This window comes from Pterocles gutturalis, unplaced genomic scaffold (genome assembly GCF_000699245.1).
Source record: "Pterocles gutturalis isolate BGI_N339 unplaced genomic scaffold, ASM69924v1 scaffold10090, whole genome shotgun sequence".
Lineage (NCBI taxonomy): Eukaryota > Metazoa > Chordata > Aves > Pterocliformes > Pteroclidae > Pterocles > Pterocles gutturalis.
Genome location: NW_010145864.1, coordinates 1,714 through 17,491, shown reverse-complemented (window position 1 = coordinate 17,491; position 15,778 = coordinate 1,714). Strand labels below are relative to the sequence as shown.

General features: G+C 35.3%; 1 protein-coding gene across 1 annotated transcript in view; it reads right to left on the bottom strand.

Annotated features, from left to right (window-relative positions):
• Nucleotides 1-404: 404 nt before the first annotated feature.
• The window catches only part of LOC104470558 (15 kDa selenoprotein-like), a gene marked incomplete at its 3' end in the record, with an annotated part of 17,061 nt that continues 1,687 nt past the window's right edge, over nt 405-15,778 (bottom strand). Inside the window, 2 exon segments of the mRNA XM_010085525.1 lie at nt 405-468; nt 13,933-14,100. Coding sequence (XP_010083827.1) covers nt 405-468; nt 13,933-14,100 — 232 coding nt within the window.

Below are 15,778 nucleotides of genomic sequence, written 5' to 3'. Positions count from 1 at the left end.
AGGAAAAAAAATCAAAGTACTGTTATCACCTAAGCTCTTCCCCAATTTATAAGAAAATTCCAGTTTGAAGTTTCTCAGATGTTTTTCCTGCAGCTTCCTCCAACCACACACTGCTGTTACTGATTTTCCTTTTACACTACTGTATTCTGTTCACTTTAGTTGACTGTCATTATCCACCAACAAAAATTATACTGCAGGATCTGTGAAAAAAACATGGCTCCAGAAGTGCACAATATAATTTCATCAATTATTGGAGACCAGTTCCATTGAGCCTCAGGTCAAGGCAACTTTCCTGATATAATGTACAAAATTTATGACTACTTGTAGTAGTCCTTAAAAGCACATTTTGTCATTCAGCTGTGACAGAATTTCATATCTGAAAGAACTGTACTGACTTTACTTACCCTGGACTTGAGGGAACCTTCCCAATTTTCATCCACATACCTCTAGGACAGCTCCTGCATAAAGCTGTAATAATAAACAGAAGTTGTCAATGACACCAAAAATCTAAATTACTAGTTTACTTACGGTGTGTTATCTGTCGAACTATTTTTCTTTGAGGAGACAATACACCATTGTGTTGATAGTAACTACAGAGAAATAAGATCCTATATAGAATCACAGTTCCAGACGTGTCTCTGACTTATGCAACAACTGACTGTTCACTCAAGATACATTATAACTTCCATTCATTATATTAAAAATGTAAAAACAGGAAAAATACCATTTAAGATATACTGTTGCTGAAAGCAAAGGTTCATTTAAAAAAATGTAAACCGATGTTACAATGGGAATTATGGACTAGTAATAGGAAAACTTTATTTCTGCCTTCCCAAAGATGCTAAGAAAGTCTCATTAAGTGAAATTTTAGTTTCCATTTTAAATCTCACTTGGACAGTGAAATACTGTTTCTAATAAAGATAAAGCAGTGACTTTAGACTTCTCATTTGGGCTACCTATTAGCTTATTGTAGACTACTGTGACTGCAGAAGGAGGACAGATCACATTAACAGGCCTTAGCTGAAGTAATATATACAGGCTGGGATAACTCTGATGCTTGCACTTAGATGTCAATCACTTCTGTCAGCTGCTATGCAAGATACTCAGATTCAGTGTTCTTAGAGAAAAGTATAAGTTTATTTCAATTTTATGTAGTATCTAAATAAAAAACCCTACTGATCTTGTATACTGTCACTTGTTTAACTTTTTGGGGTTTTTTGCCAACATCAATTGATTCTATATTTTTATGAATCTTAAATATAAATTATCAACATATTTTTCCAGATACTAAAATAAAACTTCATACTGTAAAGTTCGGCATTTTAACCTTAGACATAGTTGTCAATACTGTATACCAAATCACTTCCTTCTAACCCTGAAACCCCACTGTTTATAGAGAAGCTGACAAGATAAGTTTCAGTTAAGAATTTTAATTCACTTCATTACCTGCTATAAATAATACCTCTGCTTCTGTTTTGTTTTAGACAGTGTTTTCATAACAAATGTGCAAGACAGGACACAGAAAAATATAACCTCGCTGAAATAAAGCAAATTCACATTTCACTTAAATATGAGCTGTGAATACTTGTAATCAAAAATAAGCTTTAACTATGAAAATTAATGAGTACTAACCCCTCTGAAAAAGGAGTGACAAGTCATAAAAGCAAACCACACACAATATGACAGAAATCTCAAAGACAATTTTATTAACACTTCATCACCTATCTATGTAGGTATTAAGTGCAGCCAGGAATACATCTTAATTTCAGAACATGAGTTTTCTGAATTCAGGTCCAAGTCAATATTTGCTTAAATACTACGAATTAGCACATAAGAAATTCTCTAATCATTTGCAGGGAAATTACAGCTTCTTTCCTGACATGAACTAATCATTAATCACATGACACAGAACTAAAAATGTTACATTATATTATCTGTTCAGAACAGCATCTCAGAAATTTGCTTAACTACATTTACATTTTCAACTAAACATTAAAGATAAAAACTAAGATTTGACTGTTAAAACCCAGAACTGATATGAAACAATACTTAAGCAATCAAAAACACCACATTTTGTTATAGCTTTTTTTCACCTCCCAAATGAAGATATTAATTAAAAAAGGCAATGAAACAGCTCAGATACTAGCTTGCATAATTGAAGTTCCTCTGGACCTAAAACATTAAATAATTACAAAGATGGAAGAAACATGGAGTAATGAGATTATAAACTTACCTTGTCACTATTCATTATTCTTTAAAAAACATTCAACAACAATTATCAGCGATCCTCAATTTAGATATTAGTTTGCACAAACACTAATACACTGAACATTTATACTGTTTCTCTGAAACTGACAGTTATCTGTATTTTCCTATCAAGAAGTTAGTATAAAGATATAGACAAAGGAATAAATAGCCTTCTTCCATCTTGTTAACTATTTTATATATGTGTATGAAGAACTAAGTACACCCAAATTTAGCACAATGGTAAAACAAGCATTTTTCAATTCTCATTACTCAAAAAAAATTAGTTTATTTCTTCCTCTCAGACAAGGATTTCTACAAAAAAAGATCACTGTAGGACACTAAAATACATAAGACATCTTGTAACTACTAACTACTCCCAGTTTGTAACTCCTAGCCAATATCTGATAGAAGTAAAGTTTCACAAAGAAAACACCTCAATTGCTGATGTCTATATTTTGAGCTTATAACTCTGCTGTAACTGAAGTCCAACTGTGCTGGTACAAAAAAGTTCAGATTCATGCTGGGACAAACCAGCCGCTCTCTAGATGGCTAGACAAGAAAAAAGAAAAATCAATTGGCTTCATTTATAACTCTAAACAAAAGTGTCTTTTGCAAGAAACATAGGTTTATTTGCATCACTCAGCCCACAACAAAAGCATACTTGTTAGTATCTACTGCTGCTACCGTCCCATCATGTCCAGAGCAGACGTCCTTCAAATTTCCTTGTGAAGGCATTTACTGTGTTCAAGTATTACTGAGAACAACATGTATAACTCAGTGTGGAGGCCTACAAACATGACGAGTCAGTTCATTAAGCAATGCTTAACCCATAAGTTGGTTCATTTTAAAATAATGCTTCACTTGTCAGTACTACAAGCAATGAAGTAAAGACTTTCTGAACTATTACTAGTATCCATTTTAACATCCAAAACAAGTGCTGTTACATGATTTCCAGGCTGATTCATGTCTGCATCTATAAAAATAGCTTAGCTTTTTAAAAAACATTCTAAGAGTATGCTTTCTAAGGCTATTGTGACAAAATGTGAACTTTTCCCTCATCTTTTACAAAGCATCAGCTTGAGCTAAATTTCATTGAAATGCTTTCTGTAAGCACCTAAATGCCTTGTAATAGTTCACACTGACGCAATGAAGATGGCTCTTCACAACTGAAAGGAGGAAAACCACACTATCAGTCACATCTGCTTTAATGATGAAGGAAAGCGGTAATTATAACAGAATTAACCACCACATATAAGAAGAGTGTTAGATAAAAATATGTATTGTAAAAATAATTGTTACAGCAATTAAAGACAAGGAACCTTAAGTGAAAGAAAACATTTCACCTATTATTAGGAAGGAAATTTAAGTGATTTCTGCAAGACAAAATTCCAGCTGCACTTCACTTACAAATAGATATGGTACTGTTATCACAATTACTCATGGTGAAAACTCCAGAAGAAAAATTACATTGCTGCTATGAAGCTGCTATACAACTGTTACTGTTTACAACCAAACAGGAATTCAGATCAAACCAAACTGAAAAAAATGGTACTTAACAGAGATTGCTCCTTGACCATAATAAAATACTGTTAGATCAAAGGTGACAAAAAAGTTTCGTAATATACAGTAAGTTATCCCTAATTTTACTTCCATAGCACCTATGCTTTGCACACTGGTTTCTTCTAACTGCTGACTAAGCCTGACCCTGCACAGGTTACAGTGTCACTCAAACTGGGTTTGTACAGCTGTTTTCAATCAGCTAAAAAATATAGTAACATCATGTCTTAAAACATGCAATGAAACATAATGAAACATGCTGCTGAGATAGCGCCACACAATGGTAAATTGTTATCTTATGGTACCTGGATTCTCTCTGATATCTGCAATTTTCCTCTCCTAATATCAAACTGTTTAAAAAATGAAGTTAAGCTCTGAGAACAAGCAGTAAAACACAACTTAGGACTACCGGCTAAAACTCTGGAATTTTCGCTTGCCTCATGTACAAGACAATCTTCCACTAAATATTTACTAACAACTAATCTCTTTCCAATGCAAGCAATTTTTTTAAATTAAATTCACTGTAATTTTGATTTCATGTTACTATATAAGCAGCTCTGCTGAAGAAACCACCTCATCCCCTATCAACTCATACTATTGTTTCACTTCAAAGAAAAGTCAAGAAAAATACAGATATTATTCGTCTTATTGGCCAAAGTTGCTTCCCATGTGCAAATTGGTATTGTTTTAAAATAGCGTGCGTGACCTCTTTTTTGAAAGGCAAGCAAATGGATTTTTAGGGTGTCCCACCCAGGAAGCAAAACAACAAATTAATAATTGATATTTATTCTTCCGAGAAATGAAGTCACAAAGAAAAGAGATTTTGATGCAAGTTTTTTCTGCTCTTTCCTAAACTCTTGTAACTACCAATTAATTTGTTACTTTTGATAGAAAACTACATTAGTTAAAATAAAGGAATATACACTGAGATATAAACTATAAAATATTTTCTCTTCTATAGGGGAGAAAATGCAGGGTATTTGTATGGACAGTTACTTGTTTTCAAAATCACTCTAGTCTTCCCCTTCCCTGGAGACAGAAAATGAGCAAGAATCTGTGGGTTAACAGAGAGCAGTCAGAAAGCCACACTGCCCAGAACATTATGAATTACTGTTCTGTAATGCAGAAAGCCAATAAAGTCATTGCTATACACACATCATTCGCAACTGATGTCATCAGTAAATTTAGCAACAAAGAAACTGCTCCCATTCACAACTCATTACCCTGTGAAGGGAGATGCCCCACTCTAAATAAGAGTTTGGAAACAAAGACTCAAACAGTCAAGAACCAGTCATCTGAATTAGTGCTATTCCTGTGATGAGTGCTATGTATTACAGACAAATTCCTCTGAACAAAGCTGAAGCAGAATCTAAACTCTCATCCACAGGGAAGGAAATTCCAACCAAATGTAAGGGTGAAAAAAGTCACAATGAGGGTGTTTAAGCACTGAATTTATTAAGAAAGTTGTAGAATCTGTAGCCTTGGAGATCTTCAGAACTTTGAGTTCTGCTTTGAGCAGTAGATTCAACTTTTTAATTCTGTATGTCCATAGTTATGCATTACTATTACAATCTTCAGCACGTAGAAAATGTGTCACCCATCTAAGTGTTTTATTTTTGTTGTTAAGCAGTATTACGTAAATATTTTTGTTCTTTACATCCAATAACCATGAAAAAAGCTCCAAAACAACTTCCCCTCCTAGCAGACTACTTTTTGTTAACTTGGCTCTCTGAAATGGTTTGGTGTAAAGTCATGTGAGCAAGAGATCCAGCACAAGGCTGAAAGGAAAAATGCAGAAGCTGAGCAACCATCAACTTTAGACCTCTGGAACTGTAGCATGGATTAGGTGGTGTTAATGCCCAATTTGAGTGAGGGCGCAGGGCAAAGTGTAATAGAGGAGAAGGGTGATGGAAAAAGGACTCCTCTTGTACATGCTCACTTGGACCCAGTGAACACAATTATGTGAGCTAAAAAGTAGAGACAGAAAGTTAACAGTTTAAGTTCCAGTTTTGAAATATACTGATTAACTGCTATCCAACCATCTACTTCTAGAAGTAAAAGTAGAATCCCTGAACATCTTTTATTCTCCAGAATCTGTGCTTTTATTAAAAAAGAAAGCACCTTCGAAGAGTTGCAGAGAAAACATTGAGAACAGAACTCATCAACTATTTGACTTAGTGCATTCAAGTAATTTGGAGACTTTGTACTTTTTAAAGTTGTTTCAACAAATGTGAAGTCAGATGCCACTATTTTATCCAGATGTGTATCCAGACAGAGGAGGTCAGACTTAATTAGCTAAACCTGTTCCATTTGCCAGCACAGATGCACATCAACAATCTAAACTCACATCTAGCAAATCCACACTTATTTCCCTAACCTTTCCTTTTTCTGTGATAAAACTAGGAGGTTTTCCATAAGTAAGGCTTGCCCTACTACAGGCAGATAATGTATTTTGTCTTAGCTTACCTGACAGGGATGAACCTTGGGCAAATCTGATCCAAACAAAAGAAAGTAAGTTTCTGTCTTAGGCATTGACTAGCTAGCTACAACTTCCTTATCTAGGACTACTGTTTGTCAGCATTAATCTTCATTGCTGATAACATCATGCACAAAGGGAAGAGAAAGAATGTACATGGTAAAGTTCTTGAGAAGGACATCCACTTCAGCACATTTTTAGTACAAGGAATGGCTTTGCATAATATTCTGAAGCAACAGTAGTCTGATAAGACACTTTGTCAATTGCAGAGAACACAATCATCTCAATTCCCCAACTTTCTCATCAATATTCCTCATAAAATGATTCCTCTGTGAACAGTATGGGACACTTTAGTTAAAAGCAAACTTTGAAGGGAGATCTTTTGACATATTAGCCTTAAATACAGTTCTGATTATTTACTTGTGTTAAATAAAATATGCTGTAATTTAATTATGCTGTTTCTAAAAGTCACACTTGGTAAAAACAATGAACGAGACACTTCTACATAGCATGTTAAAAATAAGGGGTACAGCTATGTAACAGCATAATTTGGTTTTTACAAAGCAGACAAAGGATTTTATAAAACAAAAAAAGGCAGAAAAAGCTGAGTTTAAGAAACGGCTACAAATAAACTAAAATTCTAATTCATCTATACCACCATTGATATAACTTACACTTACGTTACACCACTGAGATGTCAATGAATTCTAAGTAGTTCTCTATTTTTGTCCATCAAGTTGAAAACAAAGACATGAAACTGCTTCACTGAAACTATTCGTATTAAGAATCTCTGGCAGAACAAGCAGGCTGCCAACAGTAATTTTTTAGTGCAGCACTTTAATTAGTGAAATGAAAAGAAAAAAACTCCTCAAAAATTGAGACACACAAGAGTAGCCTAAAGCACTAAAAGCATTACAAGTTATTCTAGCTTCAGTAATTATTGTGAGTTTTGTAAACTATTTTGAGTTTTAAAAAGTCTGAACAAGAATGTCACCTTATTCCTCCTTGTAATTCATAACAGAACATTTTAAAATGTCTGTACATGTAAAAAGGTGGAGTTTTAATAGAGCTTTCAATTTCATTTTTTTAATTTAAAGTAGCACACAGTCATAATTACAGTAGACATATGTATTACTAACATTACACTAAATATTTATTTAATTTCCAAGAGGGTCTAACACTAACTCCATCCAAAGAATTGGTTTTAAATTATGGTCAAACTGCCTTGTAAGGAGATGTCCTGGTTCCAGCTGTGAAGAAAGTTAACTCTCTCCCAGTAGCTGGTGTGAGGCTGTGTTTTGGATTTGTGCTGAGGAGAAGGCTGATAACATACTGACATTTATAGTTGTTGCCAGGACAGTCAATGAGTTTTCAGCTTCTCTGCTGTGCCAGTGTCTGCAGATGCAAGAGAAGCTGGGAGGGAGCACAGCCCCAATTAGAAGCCTAGGATTCCACCTTAGGGTTAGGACTGAGACCCAAACTGGCCAATGACATATTCCATATCATGCACATCAAGCCCAGTATATAGATGAGGCTCTGTCCAGAAGTTCTGCCCCTCTCTCTCCAGGTTGTCTCCCTCTCTGGGTTGCCCCTCTCTTGGGGTCATCTCACTCTGTTGGCTCCTGGTCACTCAGCCTTTCACCTCCTTTTCAGGGATCGTGGTTTTGAGACTCTCCCTGCTCTGGGAGCAGGCTGAGCCTTGGTCATCAGGTGGCGAGTAGTTTCACTGTGTATCACTCATTTGTATATATTACTATTATTATTTTCAATAATTAAATTGTTCTTAACCCGTTAATCTCTTTTCCCTTTACCCCTTTAATTCTCTCCCCCCATCCTCCAGATGGTGGGAGGGTGAGTAAGCAATTGTTATGCTGTTTTGCTGCTAGACAAGGTCAAAACCATAACAGGAGACTAAGTATTATCCACTAGAATTAAAATAACCCTTTCTGAGGAACAGTTTCTGCATATATACTCACCTCCTATCCTATAATGTTTAAAGGCCTGAGAGACAATTTTGTTGTGAGTGACAGATAATGCAGACTACAGAAAACTGAATTTGTATACTCATTTTTTACCTTTCAGTGAAATTAAGACTCACCTTTTATTCAAAATAGGCCAAGCTGAACATTAGCAGCTACTTGTTTCATGGGCTAAATACATATAATTCACTCCTCTTTTGTATATCATCCCTCAACTCTGTATTTTTCACCCACAAAAACCTGTCAAATTGTGTGATACTACACAGAAACAGGTGGCTGACATGCAAGAAGGGGCCACTTCCAACAGTCTAGAAGTCCTGTGGTTTTGCAGTGTTGAAACAGGCTGAATCATTCATGTCTTAAAATGACTTCCCACAATTTCAAGTACTGAGGACTTGCAAGTAAAAGAATCTCAGCTTGATGCAGGAAAAACATGATACGATCTTCCTGCAGAAGTGTCGAAGTACCTGGTTAAGTATAGTACCAGTCACAATGCAACAACTGGGGAACAAGTCTGCAACATGCTACCTGACACATGTTTTGATCAATCTAACTGCAATGAAGGCATGCTCACCCAAATGTCCAGTAGAAATTTACAATAACACTCTAGGAAAGGTTCCTCTGCTGTGCTTTGACTTTTCTCTGTATTTTCCAGAGTATTTTAGTATGCATTCTTAGGATTTTCTCCCCAGTTGGTTCTCCTTTCAGCATTTTTCAAAATGTTGAGTAAACACAACAATTAAAGGTTATTAAATACCACTATTTTCTAGACCTCATCCCTTCTGTTTATCTATAGCTAATAGGGTTATGTCCACATGCTTGCATTAACTTTCAAACAGCAGTCAAACACTAAAAATCATTTTAGGTTCAGAACGCCATTCTACATCCTACCTGAATGTAAAGCAACCTTAAGATGGGCTTTAAGATTTTTTTGAAAAAGTAATAGCCAAAGTTTAAGCCACCCGCATTTATTTCAGGTTAATATTTCACAAGACTTTCATGTCAAATGAAAGGAAAATTATATTGACTGGTGAGGGAAGAATGTCAAATTGGAAATCTTCCCTCTTACAGCACAACAATCCATTTCAAGTGTCTGAAATATTTTAGTTATTTGTATTGTTACATCTAGTAAAGTTTGGTGAAAAATAATCCCAAATTTCTCATTATCTTAATTTATTGGAATATCTGGCCTCTGCATTGCTAAATTATGCTTTGACAGCTTATTGTATTGTGACAACCCTGAATACATGCACAAGAAAGTTTCTACAAGTCTCAGGATTTTAGATGGTTTTGCTTATGTTTGTACAGTGGAGCAGTTATTACCCATCTCTGTGTAACTTTAAAAGCATGCATAAAGACTTCTGTATCATTATGTTTGCCCTGTTTTACAGTAGAATCAAACTATTTAGAAATAATGTATTATAGACACATGTGATGTTACTCATGACAACTCCCCATCTAAACCATCCATTTCTGTGTCTCAAATTTCCTTGACAGCTTTTGCTTACACCTGATGCCACATTATTTAATTCACCAAACACCATAGTATTACAACATGACCAATACTTGACAACAGAAATTTAAAATGCTGAAGTTCAACACACTTTAGTGAGCAAAATATATTTCAAAACTCTGTTTAGAAATACTGACGATTTTTAAAGGCTGTAGCAATCCCACACAGCACAACTGTTGAATTTAATGTATCTCAAATTTAATCAGAGTTGATTCTTAAAATCAATTTGGATCTTGACACAGATATATTGTTGAGCTAAATCTAAGATTATAATACACAACTAATGGAATATGCTTATAGCTATGTCTGAAACGATCACACAGCATAAGTGAAGCCGCAGATGGAGTGCAGCTATTTTCAGCTACTGCAAAATATGGACAATCTCTCCTGCTACTACAATTTCACGCACAGTTAGCTTCACCTCCATTTCAGCCTTCTACATTTTACACACCAGAAGTACTCTGCATCTGACAGACAGACTTAAAACCTGCAGCTGTCTAAAGCAATGCTGTTGAAGCTAGCTTCTGAATTAGTCTGAAAGTGAATACAAAAATCTCTAGAATAGGGGAAAATAACTGAAATATTTTTTCATTTTACACACAGTACAATTATGAAGTATTTAAAATATTTCATTGGACAGGTGTCAGCAGAACTTAAGAGCAAGACAAACACTGGGTAACAAGGCTACCTCACAGCTATTTTCCACAATGTGAATTCACAGAATACTGGACCAGTAACAAGACCAGGATTAATAAACATGTTTCAAGGATGTGAAACAGTGGAAATCTAACATCTCCTCTGAGTGTGCTAAACAGCACAAAGTACTTTTAGGACTTGGCATATTTCACAGATCATTTGTGAAAAGTAGCAATAATACATAAAAACTCTGATATGTTTAATTTTAAATTCTCATTTAAGACTCAGGCACAAGTCATTCAACAAACTAACTCTTGCTTTCTCTGTTTCTAACACTTGCCGCATACTTACAAGGAGAATTAACTTAAAATCCTGAAGTCTGTCCTGGAATTCTATAGTTTGCAAGTCTGTTTGTAGCACAGACTACCAACATGCTGTGTCACACGATGGGAACAAATATTGCTCACATAATGAACATTAGCACAGACTACCAACATGCTGTGTCACATGATGGGAACAAATATCTGCTCACATAATGAACAAGTCAGGTCATGTACTGGAATCATGGTTCAGAAAGAAAGATTCACATACTTTGAGGATGTTCAAGCATGTAGTCACAGCACTAGCAAAACACAGAGCACCACTGCTCTGGAACATAGCACTAGATAAGGTTGCTAACCAGTAAGCCAGACACCTTAAATCTAGATGCAGGTTTTTAGAGTAAGATTAAAAAAATATTCAAGGAAGAGGCTAAGAAAAAGATTTAAGATTTTTAACATGTAAGCCAGACACCTTAAATCTAGATGCAGCTTTTTAGAGTAAGATTAAAAAAATATCAAGGAAGAGGGTAAGAAAAAGATTTAAGATTTTTAACACGCACTCTCAACTATCAAATTTTATTTAGAAAGATTTCTATGGTGACCTGAAAATACTAGTGAAAGGAAAAAAAACACAGCAAAAGGCAGCATTCAGTTTTTCTGTTCTGCATGCATATCATGAAAATACTACTTTAATCAAGAAGCTACATAAATTAGATAAGGTTTTACTTTTAAATAAAAATTAAAGTTCAATTCCAGACACCTATTACAACCAGCACTATATTAAAACAAGTCAATTCAAAATGTAATGATTCTGAATACAATCTGTTAAGGTAATATTTGTGGTCCGTTCTCCCAACACTAATTTGCCTCCGGCTAGTCTTCAAGGGAAGTTACTCACTAAAAGTTTAAAAAAAATTTTAAAAATATCAGCAAATACAAAAAAATATACATTTCCAAGCAGGGGTAACAGTATAAAAAATTTCCACCTCCTAAAACAGCATTCAAAAGAATATCAGAAACGACGCTATAATTTAGCACTCAACCATATAACCATAATGTCAGAATTATGCAATATATTTATATTTACACACAGAGTAGGAAAAGCCTGCATTCAAACCTGGATATGAAAATGCAGGAAAACAGTATCATAATCATGCCTATAATTCAAGATGGTACTTAACATGCTCGCTCCAAATCTCGAGTATCATTTGTACTATATTTCTTAAAAAATGTCACAGAAGATAAAATAATAATCAAGATGTTCATCAAATTGTGCCATAGAGGCAAATTGTTCATGTTTACTACAAAGCACAAGAAAACGAGAGTGGGTAAACCAACACAAATAGATTAAAAAACCCAACTTATTAAATCTCTTGGTTCCTATGAATATAAAACAAATTCTCATTCACTGTGAAGGAATTTGGCAAACAACCTGGAGACCGTGTCCAATCCTATGTTTTTTGTTCTACTACATTCAGCATGACTAAAATTAAAAAAAAAGTTTTGAGATTAGAAATATTTACAATGTAAAGTCCTAACCAAAAAAGGGCATTTAGTCTTACAAAAGAAGTGTCATTATCTACATGGTAAAATCCAGGTCTCATGCAGGATACTCAGAAAATATTGATTTAAATTCTGTTATTTGATCCAACTTTTATTAATGCAATGTTTACAATACAAAATAAGTTACATCCTTGAGTAAATTACTGATAAATTGATAAAGACAATTTTCCTCAGAAATCACATGGACAGAAATGCAGCATAACTCCTCTAGTTTATTTTTCCCAACAAATTATCCTGCTCCACAAGTTCTTGTGCTACATCTTATGCACACTGAGGCAAAACTGTAAGACTGTTACCTGCACAAATAAAAGCATCCACTCCTTATGCGAGGACAGGAAGCCTTGCTGCTGCCACCACAACTGTTACTGGCTGCGGTATACAACCACAGCACAGCTGGAGACCTTTTCCTGTTTTCCCATTCCTTTTTAGTACATTTCTTTAGAATTTATTCTGAAACTTTTCAGCTTGTGTGTATGTACATATATATAGATATGTACACATAAAAATATATATAAGAACAGGACCATTTTCCAGAGACACTTTCCTTTATAAAATTCATACATCTAGCAAAGAAAAAGTCTAAGATAGCAAGTCCTATAAGGATTGTAATGAAATATTACTACAAGCATTCTTTTGTCAATACACGAAACGGTGCAATTTATAGTCTTACCTTAATAGTCTCTCAATACTAAGGAACTACTAACTATTAATTCTCTGCAAATCTCAAACACTGGCCTCTAGATATTTAATACTGTACCTAACACTGTAATCAGTGATTTTGTTAAAAATTATAGGCAGACTTTTTTTAATATTATGCTGACTTCAATTGACAGGAGAAGCCTGGTAGATTTCCTCATTAATTTCATGTTGTCAGTTACTTAGCTATCTTCTAGCCATTAAAACTAATTTCAGCATCTCTTCTCCTTGAAATGTCTACTCTTCTGATAATTGATTGGTCTTCAATGTATTCTAGAGTACTCTTAAATTACAACATATTTGAAAGCGTGTATTCTTTTCAAGAGCTCTGTAAAAGTTATTCCTTCCTGATGTACCACAAGCAGGATAAGATATTTACTTGCAACAGATAAAGGAAAAGTTTTGCCTTAGCCTAACTGATTGAAGCATAGCATGGGCTCTGAGCAAGATTCCCAATATTTCTAGCTGTTAGAACCTAGTTGTTCACACCACTGCAGAACAGAGCTGACCAGCCCTGCTTCTGTCAGGTTTCGTGCCACTTCAGGAGCTGACCTGACGGCTGCACCAGCCCTTTATTCCTAGGGACTGAACTATCCTGGCCATTACACTATGGGTCAATGACCAAGCAATAGCTGCAATCAAGAATACCCATCTCCTTATCCTCTTTTCTTGCCCTCTTCAAATCCCATACATCTTTCAATTGAAAGCTGGACACAACTCCCATAAGTCACTTCACAGCAGAGATGGGCTGTCACAGAAACAAAGCTGCTTCTGCTCATACAGGGATGTTAATTAAGAGCAGTAGGGCAAGTCTGTAAATCTAGACCCTGTGTACACTGGACTATCAAGAAACATCGCATTTTCTTCTTGAGATCATAATTCAGAGTCTCACTCTTCAGTATAACGTGTTAAATTATTCCACAAAGGATTTAGTCCAAAACTCACCTTTCTGGTTTCCAGCTGAGCTTCTTCTTGGCAGCACTGCCTGCAGAACGGATCCAACTGGTTCAGATTGAACTGCCCAAGAAGGTTGCAAGAACTGCATAGCAAGTTACTGGAGAAGCCCAGCTCTCTGCAAGCTTCTGATGACAACTGTGCTCCATATACACTTATCTGCAAATCAATGCAATGTTATATTTCAGTATTTAATTAGCTGCTTAAAAAAGGAAGATTTTAAATGTTTTAGTGATTAGGAAGAACAACTATATTTCTTGTGACCTTTTTACAGTAACAGCTAATGGTCTGCCCACAAGTGCAAAACACCACCTTATTTTGAGGAACGGTCTTAAACTAATAGTGAATTCTAAACACCTTGAAATACATATATTTCAAGTATCAGACCTGCCAAAATTCACTTTTATATATACTTCTGACAACACCACTATGTTGTTAGCTCCAAATTAAGAAAAACCCCAAACATAATATATCAGCTGAAATATACATGGCTACAACTCTCTAAAGCCTGCTCTTCAAAACAATTTCAGGAAATTTCATATCACTGAAAACACACTTGGAAAATAAGTATAACAGCTAAGCTTGGGAAAAGTACAACCAGGGAGTGATGAAATGGACCAAACTGCTCAACAAGGCATACAAGCAGGATTTTAATTTCATGTTTGCATTAATGTTACAGGAAAATTGCATACTAAATGTGGGAGTGTAGAAAAAACCTGCAATTATGATTTTTGAGACATTAAAACAGGCAACTCAATTACATGGCTTTCTACTTATAACACCAGTTCTGTTTTTAATGAGCAGCCAAAACAATTCTACCAGCTATCCCCAGCACTTAAATTATATTTGGAGTTTGTTTTTTTTTCCCTACACAGGGATTTCTCACACTCTAACTTAAAACATTTCCTTCCATCTGTATGTGGGGGGCAGGGGAGAGTGAAAGAGGAAATTAAGAAAGGAAAGAAAGGAGATACTCTTCCCAGACTCTTCTCAGCCTGAGTGAAAGACCTTGGGCAGAACCCAAACCATCTAAAACACCTGCAAAACAATCAACAAGCATCTGTGTTCAGAGAAGAGCAAAATGATACCAGCAAACTGGACTAGATGATAACAGATTCAGAATTCTTTGATCATTTAATACATACAGCACACCCAAGTAAGGTGATAACAGATTCAGAATTCTTTGATCATTTTCATTTGATCATTGATTCATTGATACAGCACACCCAAGCAAGGCAGAGACAAAACCCATTTCCTCCCCTGCAGAGGCAAACCTATTGCCAAGGGAGAAACACATCACTGAAGTGACAAATAGTAAGTGTTATGGATCAGGAACTGGTAGAAAATACATGAGGTGCCTCTATATTCTGTTTCTCCATATCTGCTAAAAAAGTTAAAGCATGAACAGAAAAGGATAATGTGCAGAAAATTATTTTGAGATTGTTATTCTATCAGGCAGAAAGCTATTTCTCTTCTTCCTACAGGACACTGCTTAAGTAATTCCTATATGACAACAAGCAAGCAAGCAAAAATGGGACCCTATTCTACTGGAATAATCTATTATTTACACTTTCTGAGGGCTACTGGCATAAAAAATATAACAACACAAGAGCAGAACAGAAAATCTAAGGAGGCCAAACATTGCCAAAGTTACACTTCAATTAGTGTTCATTTGTTAAATTAATTATGATGACAGTAGCTAAAGCATTTTTCTTGCATCTTGCTTCTTGCCATCCACCCCTTTTATGCTTTACTGTCCTCTTTTCCTCACTGTACTGGCATTGGCATTTTGCTTCCACCAGCAACACTCCTCACACCTTTCCCCAGCAGATACAAG